Source organism: Choloepus didactylus, chromosome 9 (genome assembly GCF_015220235.1).
Source record: "Choloepus didactylus isolate mChoDid1 chromosome 9, mChoDid1.pri, whole genome shotgun sequence".
In the NCBI taxonomy this organism is placed as follows: domain Eukaryota; kingdom Metazoa; phylum Chordata; class Mammalia; order Pilosa; family Megalonychidae; genus Choloepus; species Choloepus didactylus.
This window is the reverse complement of record NC_051315.1, coordinates 131,297,458-131,324,660: the sequence shown is the minus strand read 5'-3', so window position 1 is coordinate 131,324,660 and position 27,203 is coordinate 131,297,458. Positions and strand designations below refer to the sequence as shown.

At 55.9% G+C, this 27,203-nt stretch overlaps 1 protein-coding gene across 3 annotated transcripts in view; it reads left to right on the top strand.

Moving 5' to 3' along the window:
* Positions 1-23,572, top strand: part of PER2 (period circadian regulator 2) — a 38,928-nt gene extending 15,356 nt beyond the window's left edge. For 2 of the 3 annotated variants that reach the window (XM_037849250.1, XM_037849251.1), the window contains exons 7-23: positions 734-785; positions 2,408-2,550; positions 3,817-3,895; positions 5,999-6,105; positions 6,649-6,802; positions 7,081-7,189; positions 7,911-8,036; positions 8,444-8,528; positions 9,881-10,043; positions 10,130-10,254; positions 11,051-11,239; positions 12,158-12,412; positions 14,355-14,902; positions 15,927-16,117; positions 16,523-16,711; positions 17,948-18,098; positions 21,319-23,572. In XM_037849250.1, the coding sequence (XP_037705178.1) occupies positions 734-785; positions 2,408-2,550; positions 3,817-3,895; positions 5,999-6,105; positions 6,649-6,802; positions 7,081-7,189; positions 7,911-8,036; positions 8,444-8,528; positions 9,881-10,043; positions 10,130-10,254; positions 11,051-11,239; positions 12,158-12,412; positions 14,355-14,902; positions 15,927-16,117; positions 16,523-16,711; positions 17,948-18,098; positions 21,319-21,510 (2,858 nt within the window). In that variant the 3' untranslated portion in view covers positions 21,511-23,572. Of the gene's footprint in view, positions 1-733; positions 786-2,407; positions 2,551-3,816; positions 3,896-5,998; positions 6,106-6,648; positions 6,803-7,080; positions 7,190-7,910; positions 8,037-8,443; positions 8,529-9,880; positions 10,044-10,129; positions 10,255-11,050; positions 11,240-12,157; positions 12,413-13,627; positions 13,866-14,354; positions 14,903-15,926; positions 16,118-16,522; positions 16,712-17,947; positions 18,099-21,318 lie in introns of those variants that run through there. The other variant, XM_037849252.1, reaches the window with a different exon arrangement.
* The last annotated feature ends 3,631 nt before the right edge of the window (positions 23,573-27,203 follow it).

The following is a 27,203-nucleotide window of genomic DNA, read 5'->3' as shown; positions in this document are numbered from 1 at the left end:
TTTGAATAGAGAAAACTTTTTACAAATGTTCAACATCAAAGATTTCTTTCTTTTTTCTTTTTTTCAATTGGTTTATTTAAACATTATGCCAATTACTACTTTTAGCTAAGGCAACAACCACAGTTGGTCAAGCGTGGTTGTGGGGAAAGACAATGTTGAACAGTTTAGCAATAACCCACAACCCTCGGACCAACCAATTGTCCGAAGATTTCTTTTTAAAGAATATTCTTAAACTCTTACAGAAACACCCATTCCCTCATTTCTGAGGAGGTCTTCTAGTTGACCGCACGTTTTTACTGAACATTTAAAGCGTAAAGTTAGTATTTTAGCAAAAGTAGTGATGTAAGCTTCAAAATTGTTTATATGAGAACCGACGATCCCCTAAAATACGTAGCTTGAAATATTTAAGGCTCACGATGTAAGAATCCTGGACGTCTGTCAGCGTGTCTCCCAGAGTTAATTGGTAATTAGTTGGTGTGCTTGTAGCAGCATGATGTGGCGCTTCGAAAAGCATAGACTCCCTGCTGTAAAATGTTAGCATCGCATAAGTTGATGTGGGCCACATCCATGGATTGTATTTAATTATAGTCAGAAATGGAACAGAAGATTTCTAACCTGAGGGATTCACCCCATGCCTTGGTAACTACGGTTTGCACCTCGGCCATATCCTGTTGCTTCTCTTTGGCCCGCGTTTGTTGTTGAACCAGATGAGTGACTTCAGGCTCTCTTTCAGATTCCTTCACTCAAGAGTGCATGGAGGAGAAATCTTTCTTTTGTCGTGTCAGGTAAGCCCTGTGGTCAGTTTGATCAGTTCCCCGCCTAGGCTCTGCTGCACAGGTTTAGGAGGCGCGTGTGCTCCTTACCGGCTGCTCACACAGGGACGGGGTGCAGGGTGGGTGGGGAGCCCTGCCTGCTGGCTCTGCTCTCCAGGGCAGAATGTGCAGGGGGGACGGGCCCCGGGGATGCAGGCTCGCAAAGCGCAGTTAATTCATAAGTGACGGGTTAGACGCGCTCCAGGGGGTCGGCAGGGCTTGGAGGGGGCCGCCCCCGCCTGGGGGAGGACCTGGCTGTCCGGCGTCACAGGGCACCCACTGGGGATTCCTCTAGGACTCCCGGCCCCCAGGCTGCAGGGGCTGCCCTGGAGCACACACAGCCTTTTGTCTGCATGTGCAGTTTTCTGGGAAGAGTCCCACAGCTTCTCAGCACTCCCTTGACCCCAGATGGTGACTGACTGAGCCATGCTGTCGGGAGTGACCCCTGGCAGACATGGCCCCCTCGTGGTTAGGGCCTGAATCCCACCATTGGAGCCGAGTCCCTTCTGCGTGGAGCTTCCCCAGTTAAAATGCAGGCTCCTCTCAGGACAGGAGGCCGACACCTCCCACTGGCCAGAAAGGCCGGTTCCTTGATTCACCCTTTAGTGAGAATGAAAACCCAAAGGATGCAGCTGCTGTGAAAGAGCTAAACATAGAACCACCATGTAACCCGCCCACCCACTCCTGGGGATAGACCCAGAAGAACGCGAAGCAGAGACTCACACAGACATTTGCACACTGGAGCTCACAGCAGCATTGTTCACAGCTGCCAAAAGATGGAAACAACCCAAGTGTCCCTCCACAGATGAACGGATAAACAGAATGGGTGTATACACACCACGTGCCATTACTCAGCCATAAAAGGAGTGAAGTTCTCTCAGACCCTAAAGCTCTCACAGACCCTAAAGGGTGAATATCATATGCTATTCATAGGATAATTAGAATAAGTAAATTCATAGTCAGAAACCAGAACACAGGTTGCCAGGGGCTGGGGTGGGGGTAGGGAACGGGAGTTACTGCTTCATTGGTGCAAGGTTTTGGTAATGGATGGTGGTGATGGTAATGGATGGTGGTGATGGTAGCTCAACACTGTGAACATAATTAACATCACTGAACCATGTATTTGAAGGTGGTTAAGGGGGAAAGTTAGGTTGTATGTATATTACTAGGATAAAAATTTTAAAAATCTTAGAACTATACAGCAGTGAACCCTGAGGTAAACTATGGACTATTGTTAATAGTATAATTATAATACCCTTTCATCAATTGTAACAAAGGCACCAGCTAATGCAAAGTGTTACTAGGGAAAACTGGGGGGGGGGGGCAGTTATATTGGAGCTCTACTTTCTGCATGAATTTTCCGTCAACCTACAACTTCTCTTAAAAATAAACAAGAAAAGAGGAAACCCGAGGGAGGAGAAAGGGCAGGGGTGGGGGGCCCCAGCTCGGGGGTGGGGGTTAGGGGGTGCAGAGGAGGGGGTCTGGCCAGGCCAGGGGCCGGCGCACGGCCGAGGGCCCCGGCAGCTGTGAGGGAGGCCCCGGCAGCGCGGGGAGGGTGGGCCGCGCCGTCTGACCCGAGCCCCTGTCGCCCGCAGCGCCGGCCGCAGCCACGAGGGCGAGCTCCGCTACCGGCCCTTCCGCATGACGCCCTACCTGGTGCGCGTGCGCGGCCCGCCGGGCGCCGGCTGCCAGCTGGGCTGCGTGCTGCTGGCGGAGCGGGTGCACTCGGGCTACGAAGGTAACGGCCGCGCCTCCCGCGCGGGCCCCGGGGGCCCCTCTCCCCTCGCCCGTGCAGAGCCCTCCCGCCCCGTGCCCGCCCCAGAACCCCAAACCCGGCCTCACCCCCGAGAAACGAGGTGCGGGCCTTTGCATCCCACCTTCCCCGGGCTCCCCGTCCTCCCGCACGGGCACCGCCTGCCCCGCACATAGCAGCCTGCCCGGTGCCCCCTGCCACCTGCCCCAGGTTCTCTAGACTCCCAGCCTTTACTATCTCCTCTGCTGGTGGGAATCTGATCCTCATGCAGGGCTTATCTCATCTGGCCCCAGCCCCCATCGGGCCACACCCCCAGCAAAGTCTGGGGTTCCTCCTTTGAAGCCCGAGCACCCACGGTGCTTTGCCACCTTGATTGACTCCTCCTGGCGGCTGTGCCATGGCCACGCCTGCCCAGACCCGCAGGTGCTTGTCGGGGTGAACAGTCCAGTTCAGTTGCTGGGGTTCCAAAGTTAGCCACAAGGAACCCAGCTCAGTCCACATTTAACTGTACTTACATTTTCTCTCAGTGCTTAGTGATGTCTTTTTAAAAAGCACTTCTTAAAAATGACAGAAATGTGGTTTTAGGCATGTGACTTTCTTTAAAACATTTGTCATGTCCCTGCATATAGACTGTCCTCTTGCAAATACTCAGTAAAGATTTAGAGGGGTACCTTAGCTTTAAACAAATTGTTCCCTCAAATTATCAGTCTCCTTCAAGAAGGAAAACTGTTGAAATTTTGAATTTTTGTCCATGCATCTGGTAGCTGGAGGAAATTGTAGATGTGTCATTTCCATTACGCAAATTGCTCTCTCGTGTTTGCCCACCTTGGAAATCACAAAGTTATCCCCCTACAGGGGTGACATTTGCTGAGAATTTGGAATCCAAATCCTTAACTCATTGTTTTAAAATAATCTTTTCAAACCACTCTTGCTTTGGTCTTAAAAATCATGAAAATGGCCTTCATCATGATTTTGCTAGGAGAAGCCTGTATATCTGTCCTGTGGATTTATTGACGTGGCAATTCCTGGTTTACTAGCATCTATGAGCCCACAAAGAGGCTGAAAAAGGCTGCTTCCAGCGCTCTGCTGTCTGTGTGTCCAGCGCCCGTGTTCACAGTCCACGTTTTAATGTTTTTCTTCAGCTATCCATTACCCTCTGAATTTTCATGGTATTTTCTACTTGTAATATAACTCCTTTAAATATCCACTTCTTAGACTTAGAAATTTGTGCAAAATTCTTCTTTCTTTCAGCCCCTAGAATTCCGCCTGAAAAGAGAATTTTTACAACCACACACACCCCTAGTTGTTTGTTCCAGGATGTGGACGAAAGGTAAGCCGTCTCCTGTCTCTGTACTTTTCACTTGTCTTGGAGTCAGTATCCCATCCTTCCTATCATCAGATCCCTCACAAGATTCTGAGTGGCTCTTAGTTATCTGGTAGTTAATAGCAACTAAATAAAGCTCACTGGATTTTCATGTTTTTTACATTAAAGTGATTTAGATAAAGCTGAGACTGCATGTTTGTTTTACCTGCATGATAATTAACATCTATGCTTAACTACATAGAGGCAATGAAATAATTATGGAATTTTGAAAGAAAACCTCCTAAGATCTCAACACTGTGTATATGGGGCATTCCGGAGAGGTGGAAATTGCTCTGAATGAGCCTGTCTTTACTATCCTGTTTAAAACCCTTACAAACCTGAGGCGCAGACCCTGACACCGCGGTAAATGGTGGTATTCCCAGGGACGTTGTACTGGCACAATCCCAGCAGAAGCGCGTTCTCCAGCCTGCATACCCCTGGCCTGGACCCCGCTCCATGGACCCCTCCCCAGCTCCGCCCCCAGGGGATTCTGGAGCACGACATCCCTGGTGGGCTTCAAATTAGCTGGTGTTGAGCCTGCCCCCATCAGGTGCCTTCTCCCAGCTGCTCCCCCACAGATCCACGGAGACACAAACGGGAAGTGCTACAGGCCCTGCTGCTGAGTGGTTGGAGAGAGCTCCTGGGGAGTACTCAGCACACTGGGCTTTCGGAAACACCTGGGCCAGTGCCACCTCCAGATGCTGTCGGAGTACGTCCTCCCCACTGCCTACCCCTGGCCCTGGTGTTTCTACCCTGGACTTGGGCCATGGAGTTTCCTGGCGGCTCCAGCCTGGGGTTCCTCAAGTGTGTTCTGCCAGCCACCTGGGCAGAATCACCAGAAAGCCAGATCAAGGTGCGGCTTCCTGCCCCACCCCCGGCCCGTGGCCTGGGCAAAGCAGCCCCAGATTTACATGTGTACTGAAAGCTAAGAACTCCTGCTGTGCAACCTTCCACCCCACTCAGGTGTCTGTCTTACACCTGTGCAGGAGGATTGGTGGGCAGCTGCGTGTGGCATTCTGGAACCTTCCTGAATAAAGCCCAAACCCACAGAGGCTGAAAGACCAGTCCTAATGGACAAGGCTCCTCTCCTTCCTCCTCCCCATGCTTTCCTTCCTCCACCCCTCCTCCCTCTTTCTCCTCCTCCTTCTCCATTCCTCCTCCTCCCCTTCTTCCTCTCCTCTTTTCCCTCCTCCTCCTCCTTTCTTTTCCCTCCTCCTCCTCCCTTCTCCCTCCTCTTCTGGCCAGACCTTGCTTGATCTGGAAGGGTGCCAGGGACATTCTGTGCCTTCTGTCCAGAGGAAACCATGAGGTCAGAGAGGGTGTGCCTCAGGCAAGGAGAGAATCAAAGAATGTCACTGTGCCCATGAGAAAGTTCCAGACCTCGGGGCAAGGGGAAGCTTTACTCAGACAACCCAAAGGAAGAGTGTCCTTCCACGTGATCAGTTCTTCTGAAAATCTCTGTACACAAGAAAACCCGGCCTCCAAGAAGAGACTGAGAGGCTGCCCTGAAGATGATGGGGGCCGGCTGAGAAGCAATGCAGAAATGCTCCTGGAAAGAGTATGAAAGTTCCAAGAGATTCCTAAAGAGAAGGCCACTGTCAACTGGACTAGACGCCATGGCGAACATGATACGAGAAGGAAAGCTTCCTGGGCCCGGAGAAGGACCATGGATATGCTCCAAGTTTCCCACTGTCCAGGCAAAGCTCTTTTAAAAAGCCCACACCTGGGCACAGCTGGCCAAACTTACCAACGACATGAGGAAAAAAATCTTAAAAGCATTCAAGGAGATACAAAAACATAACCATGACCTACTCTTTCAGGAAATGAAACGAAACAACAGCGATTATATTATAGCAATTATGTTACAGTAGTTTTGTTTCAGGGTCACAGACTCAAGGGGATACTGTCTTCTTTTATTTCTCAATTATTGAAAAGCTTGCTGTTTCTGTTAGGCTAATTCCTAAATTGTGACTGTCTCTTTGATAATGGGTAAGATGTTCTCGGAGAGGATCTGCGCTGCTGTCCGAGCAGTATTCTAGAATGTGCCCTGTGTGTCTGCTCGCCTTCCAGGGCAGTCCCCCTCCTGGGCTATCTACCTCAAGACCTGATGGAGACCCCCGTGCTCCTGCAGCTGCACCCCAGCGACAGGCCCTTGATGCTCGCCATCCACAAAAAGAGTAGGTCCTCTTTCATCCTAAGGGTTTTTCAGAAGCTAGTGTGCTTGTTCCCGAGAACTGTGCCCAAGCTCTGAGGTCTCACAGCTGACGGATGTGCTTTTGCCTGTTCACGGAATCTGGGGTGGTGAACTCGTGTGAGTTCGTTTGTGCCCAGCTGTCCTTTGGCCCGTGGCCTGAGACCTTGGCATCCCTTTTTCACTGTTGTCTTCTGCTGGGGTGGGGAGTGGGGGGGTGTGTAGATGTGCTGCGTCCCTGGGCTCCCTTCTGGCCGGGTGCGTGGACTGGGTGGTCCTGCCCCCACCTGGATAAGACCACGGGTGGTGGGGGGGTGTCTTCAGTTAAATCCAGCCTAGGAGAGGGGGACCCTGGAAGGTCTCGACCCCATAGTATAATTGAGAGTGGAAACAGAGCCTTGGGCGCAGTGGGTTTGAAGAGGGGCGAGAGCTCTTCTTTTCAAATGATGTGTGCGGGTGTGCATCTTGACGTGTCCTCTCGGGCACTGCCGACACTGCTCTTCCTCGCTCCCGCCCTTCCCTCCCCCAGTCCTGCAGTCGGGCGGGCAGCCTTTCGACTACTCTCCCATTCGGTTCCGCGCCCGCAACGGGGAGTACGTCACGCTGGACACCAGCTGGTCCAGCTTCATCAACCCGTGGAGCCGGAAGATTTCCTTCATCATCGGGAGACACCGAGTCAGGGTGTGAGTGGGGTGGGGTGTCTGCAGCAGGTGGATCCGGGCCTGCCCATTTCCCCACCAGGCGGAGAGGTCAGGGCCAAGGGCAGGGGGAACTGGGTCACCTCCTGCCCCTACCGCTGGGGAAGGGCCTCACTCTCCAAGTTCAGTGGCCGGGGGCCTGGGGGCGAGTGGTTTGAGGGGAGGTGAGGAGGCACAGGGAGGAGGTGGGGCCGAGCAGTGTGGGGTTACTCGCAGGGCCGGGGCTGGAGCCGAGTCTAATGGAGACAAACTCACCCGTGCAGGGGCCCTTTAAACGAGGACGTGTTTGCGGCTCCCAGGTGCGTGGAGGAGAAGGCCCTGCACCCCGGCGTTCAGGAGCTCACGGAGCAGATCTACAGGCTGTTGCTGCAGGTGGGGTTACCTGCAGCGCCCCGCCCCACCCCACCCCCGCCCCGCAGTTCACGCTCTTCCCGGGCGCGCTCTACTGTCCTCTGTTCTGTCCCCGCGTGGCTGTCCCCGAGACGGCCAAGAGCACCCAGCTCTGTGTGGCCCCGGCCTTGCACCCTTGGGGCGAGCGCCCGAGAACCGGCCCAGACCCCACGCTCCGACTCGGTCCCCAGCCAGGGGCGCCCGCCTTCTGCGCGGTCCCGCGGGATGTGTCACGCTGCGGGGTGTGCGCCACATCCAGGGAGCGCGGCGACCGGCACCCAGGAGTGGCCTGCGAAAGCTTATCCCTCTGTCCCTGGGGACAGAGCGCGCCCGAGAGACTAGCGTCACCCCACCCAGTGCCAGGCCTCGGGGGCGTCAGTAGTGTAGGGATGGCAGGTGGCAGGTGCTGCCTGTCTGGGGACATCCAGTGGGGTGGGGGCTGCAGCTCCGCCTCTGGAGCCAGATGCCCGGGGACGAACCGCGGACCGACCTGGGGCGGGTCGCCGACCAGTGAAGTGGGGCGGTGTGGGGACCGAGCCCGCCGCGCAGCTCCACAGGGAGCTTGGCCGGGCCAGCTGGGCCCCTCCCCGGGTGCTGCGCCGCTCCCCGGGCCGCCGGAGCCCCCCTTCCCCGGGACCCTCCCCCTTCTCGGGACCCTGCCCGCGCGCCCGGCCCCTGAGCGCTCTGTCTGCTCCCTCCTCAGCCCGTCCCGCACAGCGGCTCCAGCGGCTACGGGAGCCTGGGCAGCAACGGGTCCCACGAGCCCCTCATGAGCCAGACCTCCTCCAGCGACAGCAATGGCCACGAGGACGCGCGCCGCAGGAGACCAGTACGTGCCCGGCGCGCCCTCCCCGCCACCCCGCGGCTGCCGCTGCACCCCTCCTCGCAGAGCTAAAAAGCCCTTAGTACTCCAGGAGACTTATACTTCTCCTAAGAGGTGAAGCAGCCAAAAACTACACTTAAGGGTTTGGAGGACAATTTTTAAAGCTGGTAAATCAAGCAAACGGAAGCTATAAACTATATAAACCATAGGACGGAAAGAAGAAAATGCAATGTGTCATTTTATTTTATTTTTATTCTTTAGGGTTATCAAAAGTTTTATCTTGCTCTGCAGCTCTTGGATTTTTTATACAGAATTTTCTTCCAGGTTGCTGGAAATTGTTTTAGCTTTTCTGTAAGATTTACTAGTATGTGGAGCATGTCTTCAATAATGTGTTCATTTTGTTTTTCTTCAAGGCAGTTTGTAAAAATGGTAACAAGGCCAAAAGCAAAAGTCATTATTCTCTTGAATCTGGAGAACAAAAGAGAAAAATTGTAACAGGTAAAAGAAAATAATAATAATACATTCAACATTTACATAACAAAGCTTTGGTAGGGCAAGGTGGAAAGAGGGGCCAGATGCGGTTTCCACTCTGGATGACAGAGGACATGTCCACTGATTTTTAAACAATGCACCCTGCAGTCCCCTTCCTGCATCCACAGAGCTCACGTCCTTGGGGAGAGAAGGCTAGAGCGGCGTTGGTTTATTCAGCCCTGTAGGTGTTCCTTACCGCGCTGGGTGCCAGAGGCCCCAGCAGGCTGGTAGGAGGCTGATAGGAGGGAACCCCAGCCTACTGCTGGGCATCCCAGGAGCTTGGCCCAGGCTCCTCGTTCTCCTGGAGCTTCCACTTGGAGGCCCACGGCGTGCACACGTGCACATGGTTGTGCACACATGTGTGCCCATGCATATTCATGTGAACACGTGCATTCACACACACAGCTGTCTCCAGGAGAGTTCTGCTTGACTGTCCTGCACACCTGCTGAAGGTGAAAGTGCCAGCTTCACTGCTAGGACTCACGGGGACCCCAGCAGCATGGGAGGCCTGTCCCCGAGAGGCCAGAGCCCACCCCTCCCTCTCCAGCCTGCACCGCCTGACTGCCGACGCCACCCGTGCGGCTTCACACCTTCAGGCTTTGCCTCATCTGGGCTCTCTGCACACAAGTGCACACACTCACATGCACCTGCACACATGTGGGTGCACACATGCTACCCAGCTGTCTTCCCTTGGCGGCTCTCACTCATCCTTTGAGCTCAGGCCTGACCTCCTCCAGAAAGCCTCCCTGGGGCAAAAGGACTCATCCCATCTGCCCCGCACCTCCCCCTGCCCAGACATGGCATGGCCAGGCCTCTTGGCCTTGGGGGTGCGCAGGTGTGCATCTGCCCTTGGTGGGCATGCTGCATGCTCAGCTCTGTGCTGGGTGCTCAGCTCTGTGCTGGGTGCTGGGCACGCACAAGTGAGCTGGACCTGGGGAGTCAGGCACCCGGAGTGGGTGGTGCGAGTGGGAATAGACTAGAAGGCTCCACAGCGAGAGACACAGGACACACACTGTCATTACCGTGGGGCTGCATTGGAAGAGATGCATCCTTTATTGAACGTAAAGTGCCAGGGTCTTCCTGCCCTGGAAGTTTGAGGAGCGCAAGTAAGACCTGGCCCCACCCACCACTGCGGCCCAGAGAGCAGCAGGCCACCTGGGCATCGGGCTGTCCCTGGGTTTTCATGTCTGCAAAGCATATTCTGGGCCCCCAGCCTTATCTTTAGGAGGAATTGAAATGCTTTGTAAATATAGACTGTACTCTTTGTGGGGAGGAGGGGAGTATTAATAGATGAAAGAGCTATTTTGTCATTATTCCAGAAGTGCAAAGTAGCTCCCCTGTTCAGCTGAACGCCGTCTCAGCTGCAGAAAGAGACAGTGGCAGTGCCAGCCTGCCCAAGGTGGGCTTTGCAGAGGAGCTGGCCTGCAGGGACCAGCCCGCCTGCTCCTACCAACAAATTAGCTGTCTGGACAGCGTCCTCAGGTACACTCACCTTCCAGCCTTCCCTTCCCCTGCTCCCCCTGCCCCAGCCTCTGGCGATGGATGAAGCTTTACAAATGCCTGCACAGGTACCTGGAGAGCTGCAGCGAGGCCGCCAGACTCAAGAGGAAGTGTGAGTCCCCGGCAAATATCCCCACGCTGAACTCCAGCGATAAGCGCAAGGCCACGGGCAGCACGGGGCTGCAGCCCGCAGGTAGTTATGGCTTCCAGCTGTTGGCTGTGTCGTGCCTCAGCCCCTCCCCAGTGCACCGGAAGTGCCACTTTGCCCCTCTCACAGTAACTCTGAATGGCTCCGGCTGATAAAAGTATACGTCAGCTGCTTTTAAGATGTTCCAAGGAGTTCAAATCAGCATCCTTCCTCCAAGCTGGAGGTAAAGGGAGTCTCTGTGGAGCCTCCTGCTTGGAGAACAGGAACCCGCGAGGGCCACTGGAGGCCCAGGGAATTCCCCTGAGCTCCTGCCCTCATGCTGTCTTTTTAGGGCAGGCCCCATTTCCAGAGAGTATGTGGAGAGGGGCAGGTGCCTGCGAATGTCACCTCAGATGAGCCCTCGGGCTGCTCCGACATCGTGGGTGTTGCTGCTAGCCATGGCCGGGATGAGAAACGGGGCGTCCTGTTGTTGAAAGAGGCAGAAAGCCAGTGGCCCTCATAGTGCGGGAATGTGCCCCAGCCTACGGAGACGTGAACACCTTCCCGGCCCCTGACCGGGAGCTCCCCAGGGGTCTGCACGGCGCCCGGCTCTAGGCAGGGCCCTCACCCAGAAAGGCCTGCTGCCCGTGCCGGGTCCCAGGGGGGTTGGGATTTCACAGCTGTCTCCTCGCCCTCCCCCCTGTGGGTGGCCACACGCCGGAGGCCACGCGTCTTGGGGATGGGCGGCGCGGCCTGCACATCCACGGGGGTAGCAGTGAGCTGGCTAGACAGACGGACTTTATGGTCGAGTGGTCCATTTTTACGGGGTCCTTGATGCTTGGTCCTGTTTCCTCGTATGAAGGGGCGGTGGCGCTGGTGCACACGGCTCTGCTGGAGCCCCCGGAGGTGAACAGCCACGCAGACGTGGGCGCTCGCTTCGCCCCCCTGGTGCTGCCTGGCAAGGCGGAAAGCATGGCGTCCCTCACCAGCCAGTGCAGCTACAGCAGCACCATCGTGCATGTCGGGGACAAGAAGCCACAGCCAGAGCTAGGTATGCGCACGGGTTTCCTGGTGAGAGCGCTAGTGGCATAACTTAAAATAAGCTTATCTAAGGCCAGGCGAGGCTGGGCCGGAAATCCAGAGCACCTGGGGCTGCGGGCCGCGCACCTGTGCCCCGCCGCTTCGCTCGGGCGCCCCCTCGTGGTGGTGGTGGGCAGGTGGGTCACAGGCCACCTGGGCTCAGGACTGAGCTAACACGGGGTCAGGGGCCTCCCCCCACTTCCCCAGATGGGGTTGCCTTCCCCCTGCCCACTCTTGTCCTCCCCTTAACCACCTTCTGCAACCCTCCCAGCAGAAGGTAAGGACAGGACAGGTGAACAGGTACAGGTTGTAACAAGAGTCACAACCAAGAGCATTCATCGCTGGATTTTCTCCTTCAGAATACTGATTAAAACAAATTTGTTCCTTACTGAATTGGCTCTTTACTAGGAAGCAGGAAATGATGGGGGGGAAGGGCCTATCAAAGATTCAGCCCCAAGCCCTCCCTCTCCAGAGGGTCCGGGGGGCCCCTCCTGTCTCCTGTGCCGTCTGTGCCCAGCTATGGTCACAGCTGTATGAAGCCCACCCTGGGGTCTTGAACCAGGAAAGACATATCATGTCTTTGTTTTGTTTTCAAAAGTTAAGGATGCCTTAGGAATATCTTGAACAGCAGAGAGTGAAACCCCAGGGTACCCCAAATTTCTGTTTCCTCAGAACACTGATTCCTGAGCCCACCAGGCCATCAGGGCTCTTTGTTGCATGTTGCCTCTCACTTAACTTTGTCAGAAAGTAAATGAGCAGGTAGAGTCTCGTCCTCCTGCCATGAGCACCCTGCAGTAATTTATACATAATGTATGTATCTTGCTCATATATAAATCTTGTCTGCTTTGGGGCACGTGCAGCTCAGCAGGTCTCTGATCTCCTTTTACAGAAATGATAGAAGATGCCACGAGTGGGGCCGAGTCCCTGGAGGGCCGGGCCGGCCCTGCCCCGAGCCGCAGCCTCAGCCCCGACCAGGAGCCCTTGGCGCAGCTGGGCCTCACCAAGGAAGTGCTGGCGGCTCACACCCTGAAGGAGGAGCAGAGCTTTCTGCATAAGTTCAAGGAAGTAAGGAGACGCAACGTTTTCCAGTCTCGCTGCCATTATTACCTACAAGAAGGATCCAAGGGGCCGCTGAGCGAGCGAAGTGAGTAGCTAGTAATTCCTGAATTACACGTGGGTTTTCAGAAAACTCTTCTTAGTGGTAGTGGGTCCCATGCTGCTTTCAAAACGTGCAGTGTCCCCAGCTTAGGAAACGCTGACTTGTCAGATAGCTGTGGGAACCTCACGAACAGCATGGTCCGCTGCTGTGGAGCCCCCCAGGTTGTGGGGCCCTCTCATGGACGTGGTCTCGTGCTATAGATGATCTCCAAGCAAGGGCCCTGTCCCCATGGAACGCGGGTCGGGGCAGTCTCGATGCTGCAGGTCAAGCAGTAAAGCCATTCGTTACCTGGTGAGGAGCCCCCCCACGCACATACGCACAACCACACACCAGCCCACCCAGGCGGGACCCTGGGAGCACCAGCTGGGCCACAAACTAGTTCACCCCCTGAGCCCGAGCATGGTGCTGTGAGCACTTAGAGCCAGGGGAACCCAGGCTGACACTCCCCAAGGGCTGTCTGCAGGGCCTGGCTGTGGCTTGCAAAGCCAGGCAGGGCCTTGGGTACATTAAGCTCCCCTTTAGGCCAAGAGCCACCAGGCAGTCTAAGGTCAAGGATGGAGCAGAACAGACTGGCTGCTTTGTCCCCTTTTCTGGGCCAGGAGCCTGCCCCCCCCCCCCCAGCCACCCTCCCAGGCCCCACAGATGCCACCATTTTTCAGCTCCCTGGACCTTGGCAGGGGGATCTGAGCTGGGGAGCCCCAGAGACACACATGCCACCAAGGACTCACCTCCTCATCATCTTCCTTGGGCAGACACTTCTCTGGGAATGTCTGAGAAATGGAAGAGACTAGTAGCCTCCTGAAGGAGGTGTCCTATCACCCCTTTCCTTTTTTTCCCACTTCCCCAGATTCAGGGTTGCTGCCAGCCTCTGTGGGAATTAGAAAATGCTGCCCCTTCCCGCCCTGGGAAGGCCCACCCTGTTACCTGGCCTGGTGCAGAGTTCCATCTCCTGCCCGCCTCCTTGACCTGGCGGTTTGCACAGTGCACAGACTGCACAGCTGTCCACAGCAGCCCTGCTCAGGGTCCCAGGGGTCCAGGGCTTCAGCTTCTGGTGCCCTCAGGGGATAGCTTTCCTGTAGGAGGCACATCAGAGTCCAGAATGCAAAACCTCCGTCCACTCCAGCAGTCTGCCTTGGGCTGGCCTGTGCACCTTCAGCACGTCTCAGAGGCTGGTCGGGATGTGTCTCACACCTGCTGCAGGAGCCCGTTACCTTACAGACCTGAGGAAATACCTGGCGTTTCCTGGAATGCATCCCATTGTCCAGAGACACCCACCAAGGCCTGGCACAACCAGCACCAGCCCGTCCCCACAGAGGGCACCAGGGATGTGCCGCGGCATCCAACCTACTGTCAGCCGAGGCCCCACCTTCCGGCGAGGGGGAGATTGGTCCCACACACAGAGCAAACGCTCCCTTCAGCCCTCTCACTTCCTCTCCTGGTACAGTCACTTTATTTGACGGTTGAGATAGGAAACATCTCTTTGTAGGGTACAATAGAGAGAAAGATTGAAAGAGTGCCCCACCGCAACTTAAAATTGAAAAAGAAGGTAAAATTGAAAAAGAAAGTCAAATGAGTTCAGTGGTTCTTTTGGATTTCAGAAACCAGTATTTTTCACCAAATATTGGGGAGCCCCGTTGACTTGCCAGCTTTCCACTTAGACATATAAAACCATTTTCCTACCACTTATGATCACTATCATTCTGGCCTTTTTTATGGAATGAATTCAGTTTTTGAAAAGCTGCCCGTTTTTGCTCTGACTTGTCTCATTTTGCTGAGGATCAGTGAAAAGCCCTAGGTGGACCTATTGGAAACCGCAGGCCTTGAACTCAAGGGTGCTTTCAAGTTTCTAAAATTCTGTCTCTGAGACTTGACCTCATAGGAATCACATCTATGTATGTTAACTCTGGTTATTTTCCCATGATTGTAGCTGCTCCTGGATTAAGAAGTACTTTTGGGATCGAGTCATCTTGGAAAAAAACTGGGAAGAACAGAAAGCTGAAGACCAAACGGGCCAGGCCCAGCAGGTCCTCCAAGAGCTCGGCGTCTGGGGGGCCGGCACCCCCACAGCCCCCGCTTGTGGGCCTCAGCGCCACGGCCTGGGCGCCATCCCAGCCCAGCCGCCCCGCGGCACCCTTCCCCGGCCCGGTGGCCGCCTTCCCGCTGCCCGTGTTCCCGGCGCCCGCGGCCCCGGTCATGGCCTTCGTGGTCCCCGGCTTCCCCTTCCCCGCCGCGCCACCGGGCCTGCCCGTGCCCCCCTGCCCCGGCCAGCCCCTGCCCGCCGCCGAGACGCCCCCGGGCCGGACCCTGCTCCCCATGCCGCCGGCTGCCGGGACCGTAGGCAGGGCCTCGCCGCTCTTCCAGTCCCGCGGCAGCTCGCCCCTGCAGCTCAACCTGCTGCAGCTGGAGGAGGCCCCCAACGGCACTGAATGCCAGGCTGGCATGGCACGGGGCCGCCCGCCTCAGGCGCCTCCTGTGGTAAGGACCCCCCGGGGCGCAGGGGTTAAAATGTCAGCCTGAGGCCACGTGGTAGAAATGACCCTTTTGGTTAAACCAGTCTCTCTCTGAGGAGGCTATTTGGAGCTTTTTATCTTTTGGGTGCTGAACAAAGCAGATGGATTGCGCGCAGGAATGCACGGTCAGGGTTCGTTGGGAAGGTTTATGGGCCTCAGATTTGTAGATGAGTATTTTAGAGATAAAGCACAATTAGTAGATGAAATAGGAGACATTATGAGGCGCACCTCTGATTGAAGCCTGGGGTCAGCCGTCGGGGAACTGGTGTGTACTCTCATCCGGTTAGTGAAATTGTCACCTCGCATCCAGTCAAACCTGTGTTTCCCAAAGAGCGTGGCTGGAGAGGTGCAGCCCGCAGGTGCTCAGAAGAAGGGAGCAGTGTTGGGGTTCTCTGCCTCTGCTGGGGTCTGAAAGGGCTCCGGGAAGAGGAAGTGGGACCTCGTAAGCTGGAGTGAGCTCTTCCAAGAGGCCTCCTTGTGGCCCTTGGGGGTCTGGGCCTACCGCGGGGACGTCCCCAGGCCAAGTCCCCCCTAATTCCCAAGGAGCTCCCCCTCCCACTGGCCTGCACCCTGTCACTGCTGAGCACCCCCATTGGAGGGGGGCCTTTGGGTGCTGTGAAGGCATTTTACTGATTCCATGTTGGCTGCCCACAAAGAAGGTGGGACAGCAGAGGATTCCCTGCTGGAATCCAAGAATCGTGGTACGTCAGTGTCACTCCTCTGGCATCAGATTTAATTAGATGGCCTTTATGGACCATCAGCAAAACTTACTGCCCTCCCAGTAACCAAGTACTCTGTTTGTTTGGCTGCCTCCTTGGTTGGCACGTGAAGGGAGTGGTTATTGTCCTCAGGGTCTGCCCCTTACTGTGGCTCCCAGGGCCTCGTTGGGATCAGCTGCCTACAGCTCTCCCCACCCCCTCGCACCCACCTCGTCCTCCGTGGCACTGGCCGTCTCCACGAGCAGCCACAGTTTCTCCCTCTGCCTGCAGCTCCGCCAGCCCACCGATGCCCACAACAGCGACGCCCTCTCCACGTCCAGCGACCTGCTTGACCTCTTGCTGAACGAAGACCTCTGCTCGGCCACTGGCTCGGCCCTGTCCGGGAGCGGGGCCTCCGCCACCTCGGATTCTCTGGGTTCTGGGTCGCTGGGCTGTGACGCAGCCAGAAGTGGGACAGGCAGGTCACGGCGCCCACACCCGAGTCGGGGAGAGGGCTGTGCAGGCCGTAGCATCCCGAGTGAGGCTGCTACTACAGTCCTCTGTGGTCCTCACTTAGTCAGAAATAGTTTTTGCATTTTGGGAAAAAAACCACAAGATTCTCGAGACATGTACCCACTTGAACTCACTTGATCTGCCCTGGCTTTTTGGTGCCTTTTCAGTAGAGAATCCTCTCGTGGCACCAGCTGAAGTCCTGTGTGTTAATTACCCAGATCATTCCAGAATTGGCAAGAGAAGGGAAAAGTCCACCATCAGAGGCACCATCACCTAAGGGCACCCGTCAGCTCCCTGCAGTTGTAACTACTGATAACCGTGGCATATAAAGTTCAATCTAGTTCTGATCCTCTGCTTGGTGTTATTACAGGCAGCAGTGACACAAGTCACACCCGCAAGTATTTCGGCAGCATTAACTCTTCAGAGAATAATTGCGGTGCACGGATGAGTGCGGCCACGGAGGACAGCCAGTGCATCCTCAAGCGCACACTCCAGGACCCCGTCTGGCTGCTGATGGCCAACACGGATGGCGGCGTCATGATGACCTATCAGATGCCTTCCCGGTAACCCCTCGACTTTTCCCCACGAACCCACCAAGGGCCCAGGTTAAGGATCTGCCAGGTGCGGCCAGGCCACCAGGCAGGCTGGGGCGCGTCCCCAGGAGCTTCATCTTAGCCTAGCTGAAGGAGCGCGGCCACGAAAGGCAGGGCCCCGATGGGAGGCCCGGGCACTGTGGGGGGCGCTCTGGTCCTAGCAGGGGCCTGCGGGCTGCAGGGGAGCCGTGCCGGGTGGCACCTCCAGGGGGTGGCCTTGGCGTTCACAAGGCATTTGTGCCACCGTGTGTGTTCTTTGTTGCCCAGTAACCCTGTGGGATAGACAGGGAGGGTGTGTGTGTGTGAGCGTGCAGGCGGGTGTGCGTGGGAAGTGTGGGAGTGTGTGTACATGGAGGTGTGAGTGCATGTGTGTACTCATGAGGTGTGTGTGTATGGGTTGTGTGTGGATGTGTGTGCATATGTGGATGTGCATGTGTACAAGCATGTGCCAGCATGTGTGCTCGGAGGGGTGAGTGCATGCATGTATCCATGGGTGTGAGGATGGGCGTGGGGTGCAAATGTGTGCAGACAGGTGTGGCTATGCACGTGTGCATGGGGTGTGCATGTGTGTGTGCAGGCATGGGCATGCATGTATGCTTGGGGTGGGGAGCTGGGCGTGGGGTGTGAGTGTGTTGTACGTGTGTGGGTGTTTTAGAGATGGAGAGGCCGAGAGTCACAGGAGGCGACCAGCCCAAGGTCACCAGTCTGACCCAGGTCCTGACTTCATATGTGGCCACTTTAACAGACGTGTCCCCTCTGTAGGGACGGACCGTTCTGGAGGGGAAGGAAGGGAGGGGGGTGCTGGATCACCCCCTGTGACTCAGCCGGGTCTCCGGGTCTCCACCTGGGGGAGGGGAAGGCTGTTCCACCTGCCCTGTCCTCAGGAAGAGCCTCCCGGGTTTGACACTGGGCAGAGCCACACCCGAGGGGTGTCGGTGGCGTCTACAGGGTACCCCACTACAGGGCCAAGTTAAAGAAGAACTAGAATCACGACGTTGTCATTTTAGTAGAAAAACTGCAGGTGATTTATCGGAGAGATTGTAACGTTAAATAGGTGTTATTAAATAAATAAAATAGTTTCTTTCAAATGAAAAGGAACAAAATCATCTAAAACTACATGAGTAATATTGAGGTAGAAAATGGACTCTAAAAAAAAACCCTCCTACGACATTCTGAAAATTACCTATTTCTAAATATTTTTTTAAGAAACTTGGAATCAGTTTTGAAGGAGGACAGAGAGAAGCTGAAACTACTGCAGAAATTCCAGCCCCGGTTCACAGAGGCCCAGAAGCAGGAGCTGCGAGAGGTCCACCCTTGGGTGCGGGCGGGCAGGCTGCCCACAGCCATCCACGTGGCGGTAAGTTCACCTAAATCCTTTTCTGGCCCTGGGTGAAAAGGCCCCATGATGGGCACTCTCAGGATGCCTCTGAGCCTTTGCTGCAAATCTAAAACTATTCCAACGTTTAAAAAGTATTCAAAAGAGAAGGTCCTGCAGCCTTACCTGTTAAGTCTTCAACGAACTTTCTTCCAGGGGCTTTTCAATATCGTTTGCAAACAGGTCTTCTGAATATCTGCAATTCCACGGCTTGCTGGAATTTGAATTTATTTTCTTTCTTGCAGTTCTACTCTGTATTAAAACCAACAGCAACAACAAACGCACACATAAAACTTCTGTCACAAACCCTCAAAATCTACACAGACAAATAATGGTGGGAATAATAAGTGGCCGCTCTTAGGTTCTCACCAGGGAGGGGCCAGAGTGCAGTCGGCCCTTTGCTCAAATCATCCTCACAAGTGGCCCAGGGATACTGCTCTCCACTCCGGGCCCCCTCCAGCCCACCCCCATCCAGCCCTCCCCATCCCCTCCAGCCCCCCTCCAGCCCCCCTCCAGCTCCCCTCCAGCTCCCCTCCAGCCCCCCTCCAGCCCTCCCTCCAGCCCCCCTCCAGCTTCCCTTCAGCCCCGCCTCCCGCTCCCCTTCTTTCTCTTGTTTCCTCCAGAGGGTTTGGATGACTTATGGGAGCTGCAGCTCCTCCTCTCCTGAGTCCGACCAGGCAGTGTCGCCCCCACCAAGCCATGGAAACTGTTCTGGTCGAGGCCAGGGTGTCTTCCCGTGACGGAATCTGATGCCATTTCTCAATCCTTGCTCTATAGAACCCATTAGCAGCATTTTCTGCCCTGCAACTCCCTCTCCGCGGAGCTCGCCTTCACTTGGCCTCCGCGCTCGTGCCCCCGGCCGGCTCCTACCTCGGCCTCCTTGCTCACACCCCCTCCCCTCCCTCCAGGGTAGGAGAGCCCCTCTGGGTGCTGGGCCCTCTTCCCTCCCCATCTACACCTGCTCCGGGACCATCTCCCCGTCTGTGTGCAGAGATTCCCTAATGTCTGCCTCCAGTCAGACCCTTTGGAGCTTGATGTGTCCAAAGCTGACCTCTGGTTGTCCTCGGAGAAAACCCAGCCCACCCCCATCCAGCCCTCCCCATCCCCTCCAGCCCCCTCCAGCCCCCCTCCAGCTCCCCTCCAGCCCCTCCTCCAGCTCCCCTCCAGCTCCTCTGCAGCTCCCCTCCAGCCCCACCTCCAGCATCTCAGTCAAGGGTGACTCCATTCTTCTCGTTGCTCAGGCCAAGCACCTTGGAGTCACCCTGGCTCTCCTCTGCCCCTACCCCATCCAGTGTGTCAGCAGATCCTGTCGGCTCCAACTTCTGGTGGATGGAAGCCAGCCACTCTCTTCACACACACACACCCACACACTATGCCCCCACGCTGGGCAAGCACAATGACCGAGACTCCACCTGGGTTGTCGCCTCCCAGCCGTACTTCCCCCTTGTCCCCTGCAGTCAGGTCATGTTCCCCCGGCCCCATATCCCTAACGAGGGCTGCGAAGCCGTACGCATCCACCCCTCCTAGCCCCGCTCCCGTCTCGTCTCCCATTGCGCTCCCCCCCCCCCTCCAGCCACACTGGCCTTTTGGCTGTTCTCCACCAGGCAGCCTCCTGCCCCAGGGCCTTTGCACTCTCCCTTCCCTCTGCTTGGAACCCTCTTCCCTCAGTTACACCCACAGCTCACTCTGGCTCCCTTGAAGTCTTTATCCACATACCACTGTGCTGGCTCTCTGTCACTCCATAGCAAATTATTCCAATATTTAGTGGGTAAAAACAGTAAACATTTATTATTATGTACAATTTCTGTGGGTCAGGAATTCTGGGTGGTTCTGGCTCAGGGTCTCTCATGAGGTTGAACTCAAGATATTGACCAGGGCTTCTGTCACCTGAAGGCTTGGAGGATCAGCTTCCGAGACGGCTGGCTCACGTGCCTGTAAGTTGGCGCCAGCTGTTTGCAGGAGGCCTCAAGGCCTCGCCGCAGGGCTGCTTGGGTGTCCTCACAACACGGCAGCTGACTCCCCCGTCAGCCAGTGAGCCAACCAGAACTTCCGCCACATTTCTCTGTTAGACGTGGTCCCAAGTGCAGCCCACTCTTGGGGAGGGATGGCAAAGAATTTGTGGACATCTTTTAAAACCACCCGAGTTACCTTCTCTGTGGCCTTTTCTCTGTGTCCAAATTAAAATTGCACGTGCCCTCCACGCACTGTCTCTATGCCCTGTGCCATTTCCCTGCTTTATTTTTTAACATAGCACTTATCTTTTAACGTACTGCGTCATGGCTCATTTATCTATTGTCCCTCTTCCCTGCTAGAAGGTCAGCTCCACTGGGGCAGGGATTTTTGTCTGTTTCATTCACTGTGAATCCCCAGTGCTTAGAACATGCCTAGATCGTAATTGGAAGATGAACAGACAAGACAGGGCCCCTGTTGTTACCCATTTTACAGATTAGAAAACTGAGATCAGAAGAGGTAGGTAACCTACTCCTGGTGCCATGGGCAGAAAGAGGCAGAGCTGGAAATTGAGCCCGGGCCGCTGGCTTTCAGCCATCCCTCACTGCAAATCCACCTCTCAGACAAGGCCCCAGCCCTGCCCTGGCCGTGCGGGAGCCAGGTGTGCTGCCCAGGGGAGCCGCTCGGCTGCATTTGCTAGGGCTGCGCAGCAGATCTCACAGTCCTGGAGGCCGGAGTCTGAAAGCAAGGAGCCGGCAGGGCCCTGCTCCCCGCCAGGGGAGCCTCCTTCCCGCCTCTCTAGCTTCTGGTGGTCCACCAGCCCCCCTTGCCTTCTGGCACTTGCAGCTGCAGCACTTCATGCTCCGCCTCCGTCCTCACCTGGCCTCGCCTCGGGGACTGTCTGTGTCGTGCCAGACAAGGGCCCCCCACCTGCAGTCTGCCTCGTCTGCACTAACTACATCTGCAGTGACCCTGTTTCCAGATAAGGTCGCATTCTGAGGTCCCGGGATCAGGAGCTCAGCGTTGCTCCTGGGGGGTGGCGGCGCGGATACACTTCCACCATAGCCAGCCCCTCAGAGGGCAGGTGGCAGCTGGCCCTGGGGGTCCCACAGCCCAGGCTGCCCGTCCCCCCGGCCTCGCTGCCAGCGGCTTCCCAGCCAACACCCGGTCCCTCGCAGCCCTCCTCGGGTTGAACTCCTTTTTGCAGAACAGAGATCTCGTTTTTGTTACATTTTCACACTTTTCTTTTAAGGAATGTGTTTACTGTGAAAACGAGGAAAAAGGCAGCATTTGTGTGCGGTACAAGGAAGACATTCCTGCTGTGGGGCTCAGCGACGTGACGGATGCCAAAGAAGGGGAAAACGGACACCGCCCGGGTCAGGAAGACAAAAAAAGACGTAGAGTCCCCCTCCGCCCAGCCCCGAGGGGCAGCGACCTGCGTTAGGCGGGACTTAGAAGAGGCCGAGGAGGGTCTTCCCGTTTGTTTCTAAGGAAATGAACACATAAACATATTGCTTTTTTGTTTTAGAAAAAAACATAGTTTATCAGAAGTGATTTAAAACACTGTGGAGTCAGGGGAGGTTGGGAAGAAATATGTTTTATATCTAAAGTGTAAATGCAGAGTTTGGGGGAACAGGGGAAGAGAGTCAAGTGTACCATTTGAACTTGAGAAAGACTCTAAAACCTTGTGAGTGTGAGGGAAGTCACCTCGGCTCTCATGGAAGTCCTTCCCCAGCCAGAGCCCAGCGTCCGCTGACCCCAGTAGCGTCCTACCAGGCTGTGACAAACAGCTGGACGCCACATGTGGCTCAGCTGAGGACACTGGCCTTCCAGAACCTTCCCAAGATGTGTTGGGATTGGAGTCTTGTCCATGTCATGAAAATGTTCAGATGAAATTCCATCCTCCCTCCAGGGCTGCTTTTTATCTAAATTGTCAATTATTTGAGCTAGAAATTTTTAACACACCAAATGGAGACAACAGCCTCTCCTAATTTTATTTCAAAATGTTTCACATTGAATGGCGCGAAGCCTAGTTTGGCAGACTGGCGGCTTTGGCTTTAGGTACAGGAGTGGTAAACACCTCGATCTGATAGGGCTTTTGTTTACAGAGACCGAGCTTGAAATGCTCACGGTGGACTCAAGAAGTCTAGTGGTTTCTGTTACCAACTCTAGAAATGGAGTCATCTCCACAAAGACCCTTCCATGTGCTTCTCCTTCGTTCTTGTATCCATTTCAAACCCTGACAACCAATGCGAAGATAAAAATCTGTAGTCAGTCATCTGCAGGGTGGCTTCCCCTGCAAATCAGGCATGCAGATAAGGGCATGACTGCACTGACCACCACATTTGGAACCCATGTGTGTTTGTTCTGTTGGAGCCTCCAGACATCAAGTCTGGCCCAGCCAAGCTGAGCAGAGCTGCCGGCTGACGCCGTGCCATTCTGTGTTGCCGGGGGCACAGTGCGCACCCCACCCCGGGGCCCCTGGGCTGGAGCACCGGCCCTCATTCTTCCAATGGAGCTGACCGTGCCTGGCACAGCTCCTGGTCTCCGCCAGCTGATGTCTGTTTTCAGGGCAGCCTGGCTCTCGGGAAGAGGGAGGCCAGGCTTCCCTAGGTTTTGCAAAGCCTCAGGTGGTGTCACATACCCAAGGATTGTCTGCAGAAATTTAATAATGGTCCCTGGTGTGGATAGGTTGCCACTGATGGGACAACGGACTTAAAATTGGACTGAGCCTGTAGAGGCTTGAATGGAACAGGGTTTCCCTGGTTCTTTGATGGCAAAGCTGCTACTAGGTAGGTGAAGTCTTCATGTAACCCAGGTGGTTTTCACAGTAAACCCATTTTATGGCTGAATCTTAACCCCCATTTTTTTCATAAACTCAAGCCCAAGAATCCCGTGTTGTTGATTTTTTAATTTTCGAATGAACATCACCCTTAGATGCCCAAGATACGGTAGTAGTGTACGCTTGTGTTGGGCAAGTAGATGCTCTCAGCTGCTCCCTGCCTCTGAAATCAGGTAGTTACGGGGATGGACTGTAGTCTGAAGTTACCTTCATGTTACCTGGACACTGTCTCACTCTGCTGCTGTGGGAGGTTACCATCAGCATTATTTTATTATTTAATTTATCCCCACCGATCGTCCCGCTGCATAGCTTCGCGGCGTGCAGAGCAGTCAGCTTGTAGGAGCGTTCCGTGTCGATGTTTACATGGGGCCATGCTTCGAGTTGTGTGTTTTCTGTAGTATGTGTGCATACGTGAGTGTTTTGGAAACTTTTTCTCGATTTTAAACTGAGCCTTCTTTTTAATATGTTTCTAAAGAGATTTGTAAATAAGCTCCCAGACTTCGTGGAATGGCTTGCTGAGCCTTGCCGGACAAGTGGTTTGTTTGTGTGCAGAACAAGCTTTCCTCTCCCAGTGCAATATATTTGTTTGGCTGCTTGTGTCTTTTTATGACTTTTTTGCCTTTTAGAAAATTGGTAAATAAAGCAAGTATATTTTTATTTTTAACTGTTTGTATTTTTAATGTAGCACAGAGGATTATCAAGAGTATCAAACATTAAAAAAAAAAGAAGAAAAAAGAACTCTGGAAATTGTGCATTAGGGATTCTTCCATCACCAAGGCCTCCTGTCGCCCAGACTTGCACAGTTCCGTTCGTGCTGGTTGCCCTGCCTCTGTGTTTGTGTGCACACCCTTATCCCCTCGCTATGCAACAGAGCAGACTTTCTAAAATGCAAATCTAATCATGCAATCAGGACCTTCCACACTCTTTTCACTTGCAAATGGAGGGTGCAGTTGCCTGGCTCAGCCCCAGGCCTCTGCAGCTCTCCGCAGTGAGCCGGGCACTCTTCCCTTCATCCTGCCCGGGGTTGCCCAGCTGCCCGTCAGCTGAGGGCAGAGAGGTCTAACAGGCCTGGGCAGAAAGGACTCGTCTCCATCAGGGGTGATCCAGGCAGTGCAAGAAAATCCTCCCACCCGACCCTCCCTCCACAAACAGGGATGAAGCCACGTGGGGCCTGGCCTTGTGCCTGCTCCCCCTCCACCCACTTTTCAACCCAAGACCCTGGCTCCGGAGCAGGGAGAAGGACAGAACCCAGACCCAAGGCTGAGCCTCCCCAAAGCGTGCTGAACAAGGAGCAGCAGGAGGGTCCAGCTCTCTGCCTTCCTGGCCTGGGGTGCGGGCAGAGTCCTCTGGGCGGAGGCCACCGCAAACCTGCTCTGAATGGCCAGCTGGGGCCATTCCACTGAACAGTGCCTTTGGGACACTCTTTTAATTGCATTTTTATTTACCATATAACCCCAAAGACAAACACACCCCCTTCCTTTATTCCCAAACCAAAAGGAGTGTCTCCGAACCTCCTGGGCAGATTGCCCGTAAGGGGCCTGCATGTGGGTTGACTGGCACTGCCTGTGTGCCCCCGGGGGATTTATGGGCTGCCATCTCTGCTGCTAATCAGTCCCCCGGTGGCCCCTGCAGCCCTGCCCAGCCTCTGCTGGCCTCTGTCCCTGGCTCCGAGGGGATCAAATGGTCTAAATGCTCAGAAGTCTGTGCTTGAGCAATCTTTGGAAGAAGGCTAGGTCCAACAGACAATGGTAGGAAGTGGGTCTGCTAGGAGAGGGTGGGAGGGAGGGTTTGGTGGCCCTGGGATGGGGTGTCCAGGCCTTGGGAGGAAAAAGCCAAGCCAGCCAGCCAGTGGGTCCACTAAGGGAAATTGAGGCTGACATTGCAGACAGGACCTTGTGCAAATTCCAGTGCTCCCTGCAACTAAGGATTTTGCTAACTGACACACCATGTTTTAGCCCTAGGTTTTTTTTATCTCAAGTACTTGGTCACGCTGAGGCATATCCAGCCCTTAATTTCTTCTCCTCTCAACTCTAGCACCATTTCTCTCCACCCACCCCACCCCCCATCCCGACTCTGTAAGACAAGACTCTTAAGTTCCCCAGCCCTCCCTTCAGCCTCCTCCCCTCTTCTAACCCATGCCACCCATCCTTTTGTTTTTCCAAAGTCATCGTTATGTCACCTTCTGTAACCATAATTAAGCCATCCTTGCCTTTGCTCTAGAATGATACTAAATATTGAAACACTACAGTGTTACATTGTTGAGACTGAAAAAACTGTGTGCTGCAGAGCCAAGCAGACGCTAGGTTTCATTTCTTGTGCAGCTTTTTGTGTTTCCTGGAGTTCCTAACTGCCTTTCATTTTATGGTTACACAATTTGCCTTTTTCAAGTCCTCCTCTGACCCTCTCCCCCATGCCCAGGTCCCCTCCAACCGGCTGTTCTGGTCTTTTCCCAGAGACCTGCCCCGGGGCCCTGACCATCCTGTTGGAGTGTGAGCTGTGCCTTCTGAGCAGACAGTCCTAAAACACCCGCTTGGCATTGTTCTTTTGGGTAATGGGACAAGTGAGACTCAGTTCACAAACTTGGGAATGAAAATGTTTATTTTCCCATTTCTCAGTTTCTCAAAATGGCAGACTTAGTCACTTGGGGGGCTCCTTCCCCGGGGTGGGGCCAAGTCCTGGTGAGTAAATCCCAGGTCAGGTCAGGTTCTGGCTCCTTCGCAGCCACCACTCCAGCTGCCCACCCTGTCCACCCCTCCACCGGGAGCGAGGGCACCTGGGTCTCTGAACAGCCAGGGGAGGGCGGGAGGGAGAGAGCTGGGCTTCGTGGTTTGTGGGGGAGACAGGACAACAGGGGATGACTGTAGTAAGGGAGTGGGTTCGCAGGGAGGTGAGTGATGGTGGACTTGGGGGTGGGGGACTGTCTCAGGGGCCCTTTCAGAGAGAAAGAGGAGGGAGAGGTGACAGAGGGCCAGACGGGACTCCCAGGGGAGTATGCAGAAGTCCCTGAGGTGCAATCTTCAAACTCCAGCCAAACTCACGCTACCTGAAGGTGCCAAAGTGAAAGGGCCACCGGAGGACTGCCCGACCCACGGGGGACAGGGTGCTGGGGCCTGGTTCTGTCCTCGCCCTGGCTGTTCCCCGGCCCCTGGCCTTCCCTACTCACCAGGGCTTCCCGGGGTCAGGCTCTCTGCTCATGACTTTGGAGGGTCAGAGGCCACGGCCTGACAATTCCAAACCGGAGAGCGTCTACTGACGGCCTGGGGAAGGGCTGCTGCGGGGCTGGGGTTGGACAGGCGCGTACCGGACAAGTCCCCCCGCAATCCCGGAGGCTGAGAGAAGCCGAGACCGGACCGGTGACGAGGGGCGGCTGAAGGGGGTTCCAGGCGGGAGGCGCGGTGTGTGCCCAGGCCTGGCGGCCAGGGGGCCTCTCCGCGCTCGGGCCCCGCCGGGCAGCGGGCGACACCTGGCCCGGGGAGGGGGCTGGGCCCCCTCCGCCCGCGTCCCCCACGGCGGGGAGGGCGGCAGATGGGCGGCCCGCGGGAGGGGATCGCGGGCGTCTGGCCGACACAAACGCGCCCGACGCCGCCCGCGCGGGACAAAGCGGGCCCGAGACAAAGGCGCGGCCGACACCTGTCGCTGCTGGCGTGGCCGCCGCTTTTCTCTGCCGAAGCCGCCGCAGCTGCCAACTGTCACGGGCATCAAGTTACGGCGGGGCCAGACGGCGCTCCGCGGGCCGGGGCTGGGGGCCCTGGTGGACGGGAACGGGGCCCGGAGGGAGAGCGCGCGGCGCGGGGGGCAGCAGGAGGGCAGAGGAACCAAAGGGGGCGCTGAGAGCCCCGGGGGGGAAGAGAATGGGGGCCCGCAGGGAAAGCGCGCGGGGGGGCAGCAGGAGGGCAGAGGAACCGAGGGGGCGGTGGGGTCCCGGGGGGACGGGAATGGGGGCCCGGAGGGAGAGCGCGCGGCGCGGGGGGCAGCAGGAGGGCAGAGGAACCGAGGGGGCGGTGGGGTCCCGGGGGGACGGGAATGGGGGCCCGGAGGGAGAGCGCGAGGCGCGGGGGGCAGCAGGAGGGCAGAGGAATCGAGGGGGCGGTGGGGTCCCGGGGGGACGGGACTGGGGGCCCGGAGGGAGAGCGCGCGGCGGGGGGCAGCAAGAGGGCAGAGAAATCGAGGGGGCGGTGGGGTCCCGGGGGGAAGGGAATGGGGGCCCGGAGGGAGAGCGCGCGGCGCGGGGGGCAGCAGGAGGGCAGAGGAACCGAGGCGGCTGGGGGGAGGCGAGGGGGTGGGAGCGGGGGACC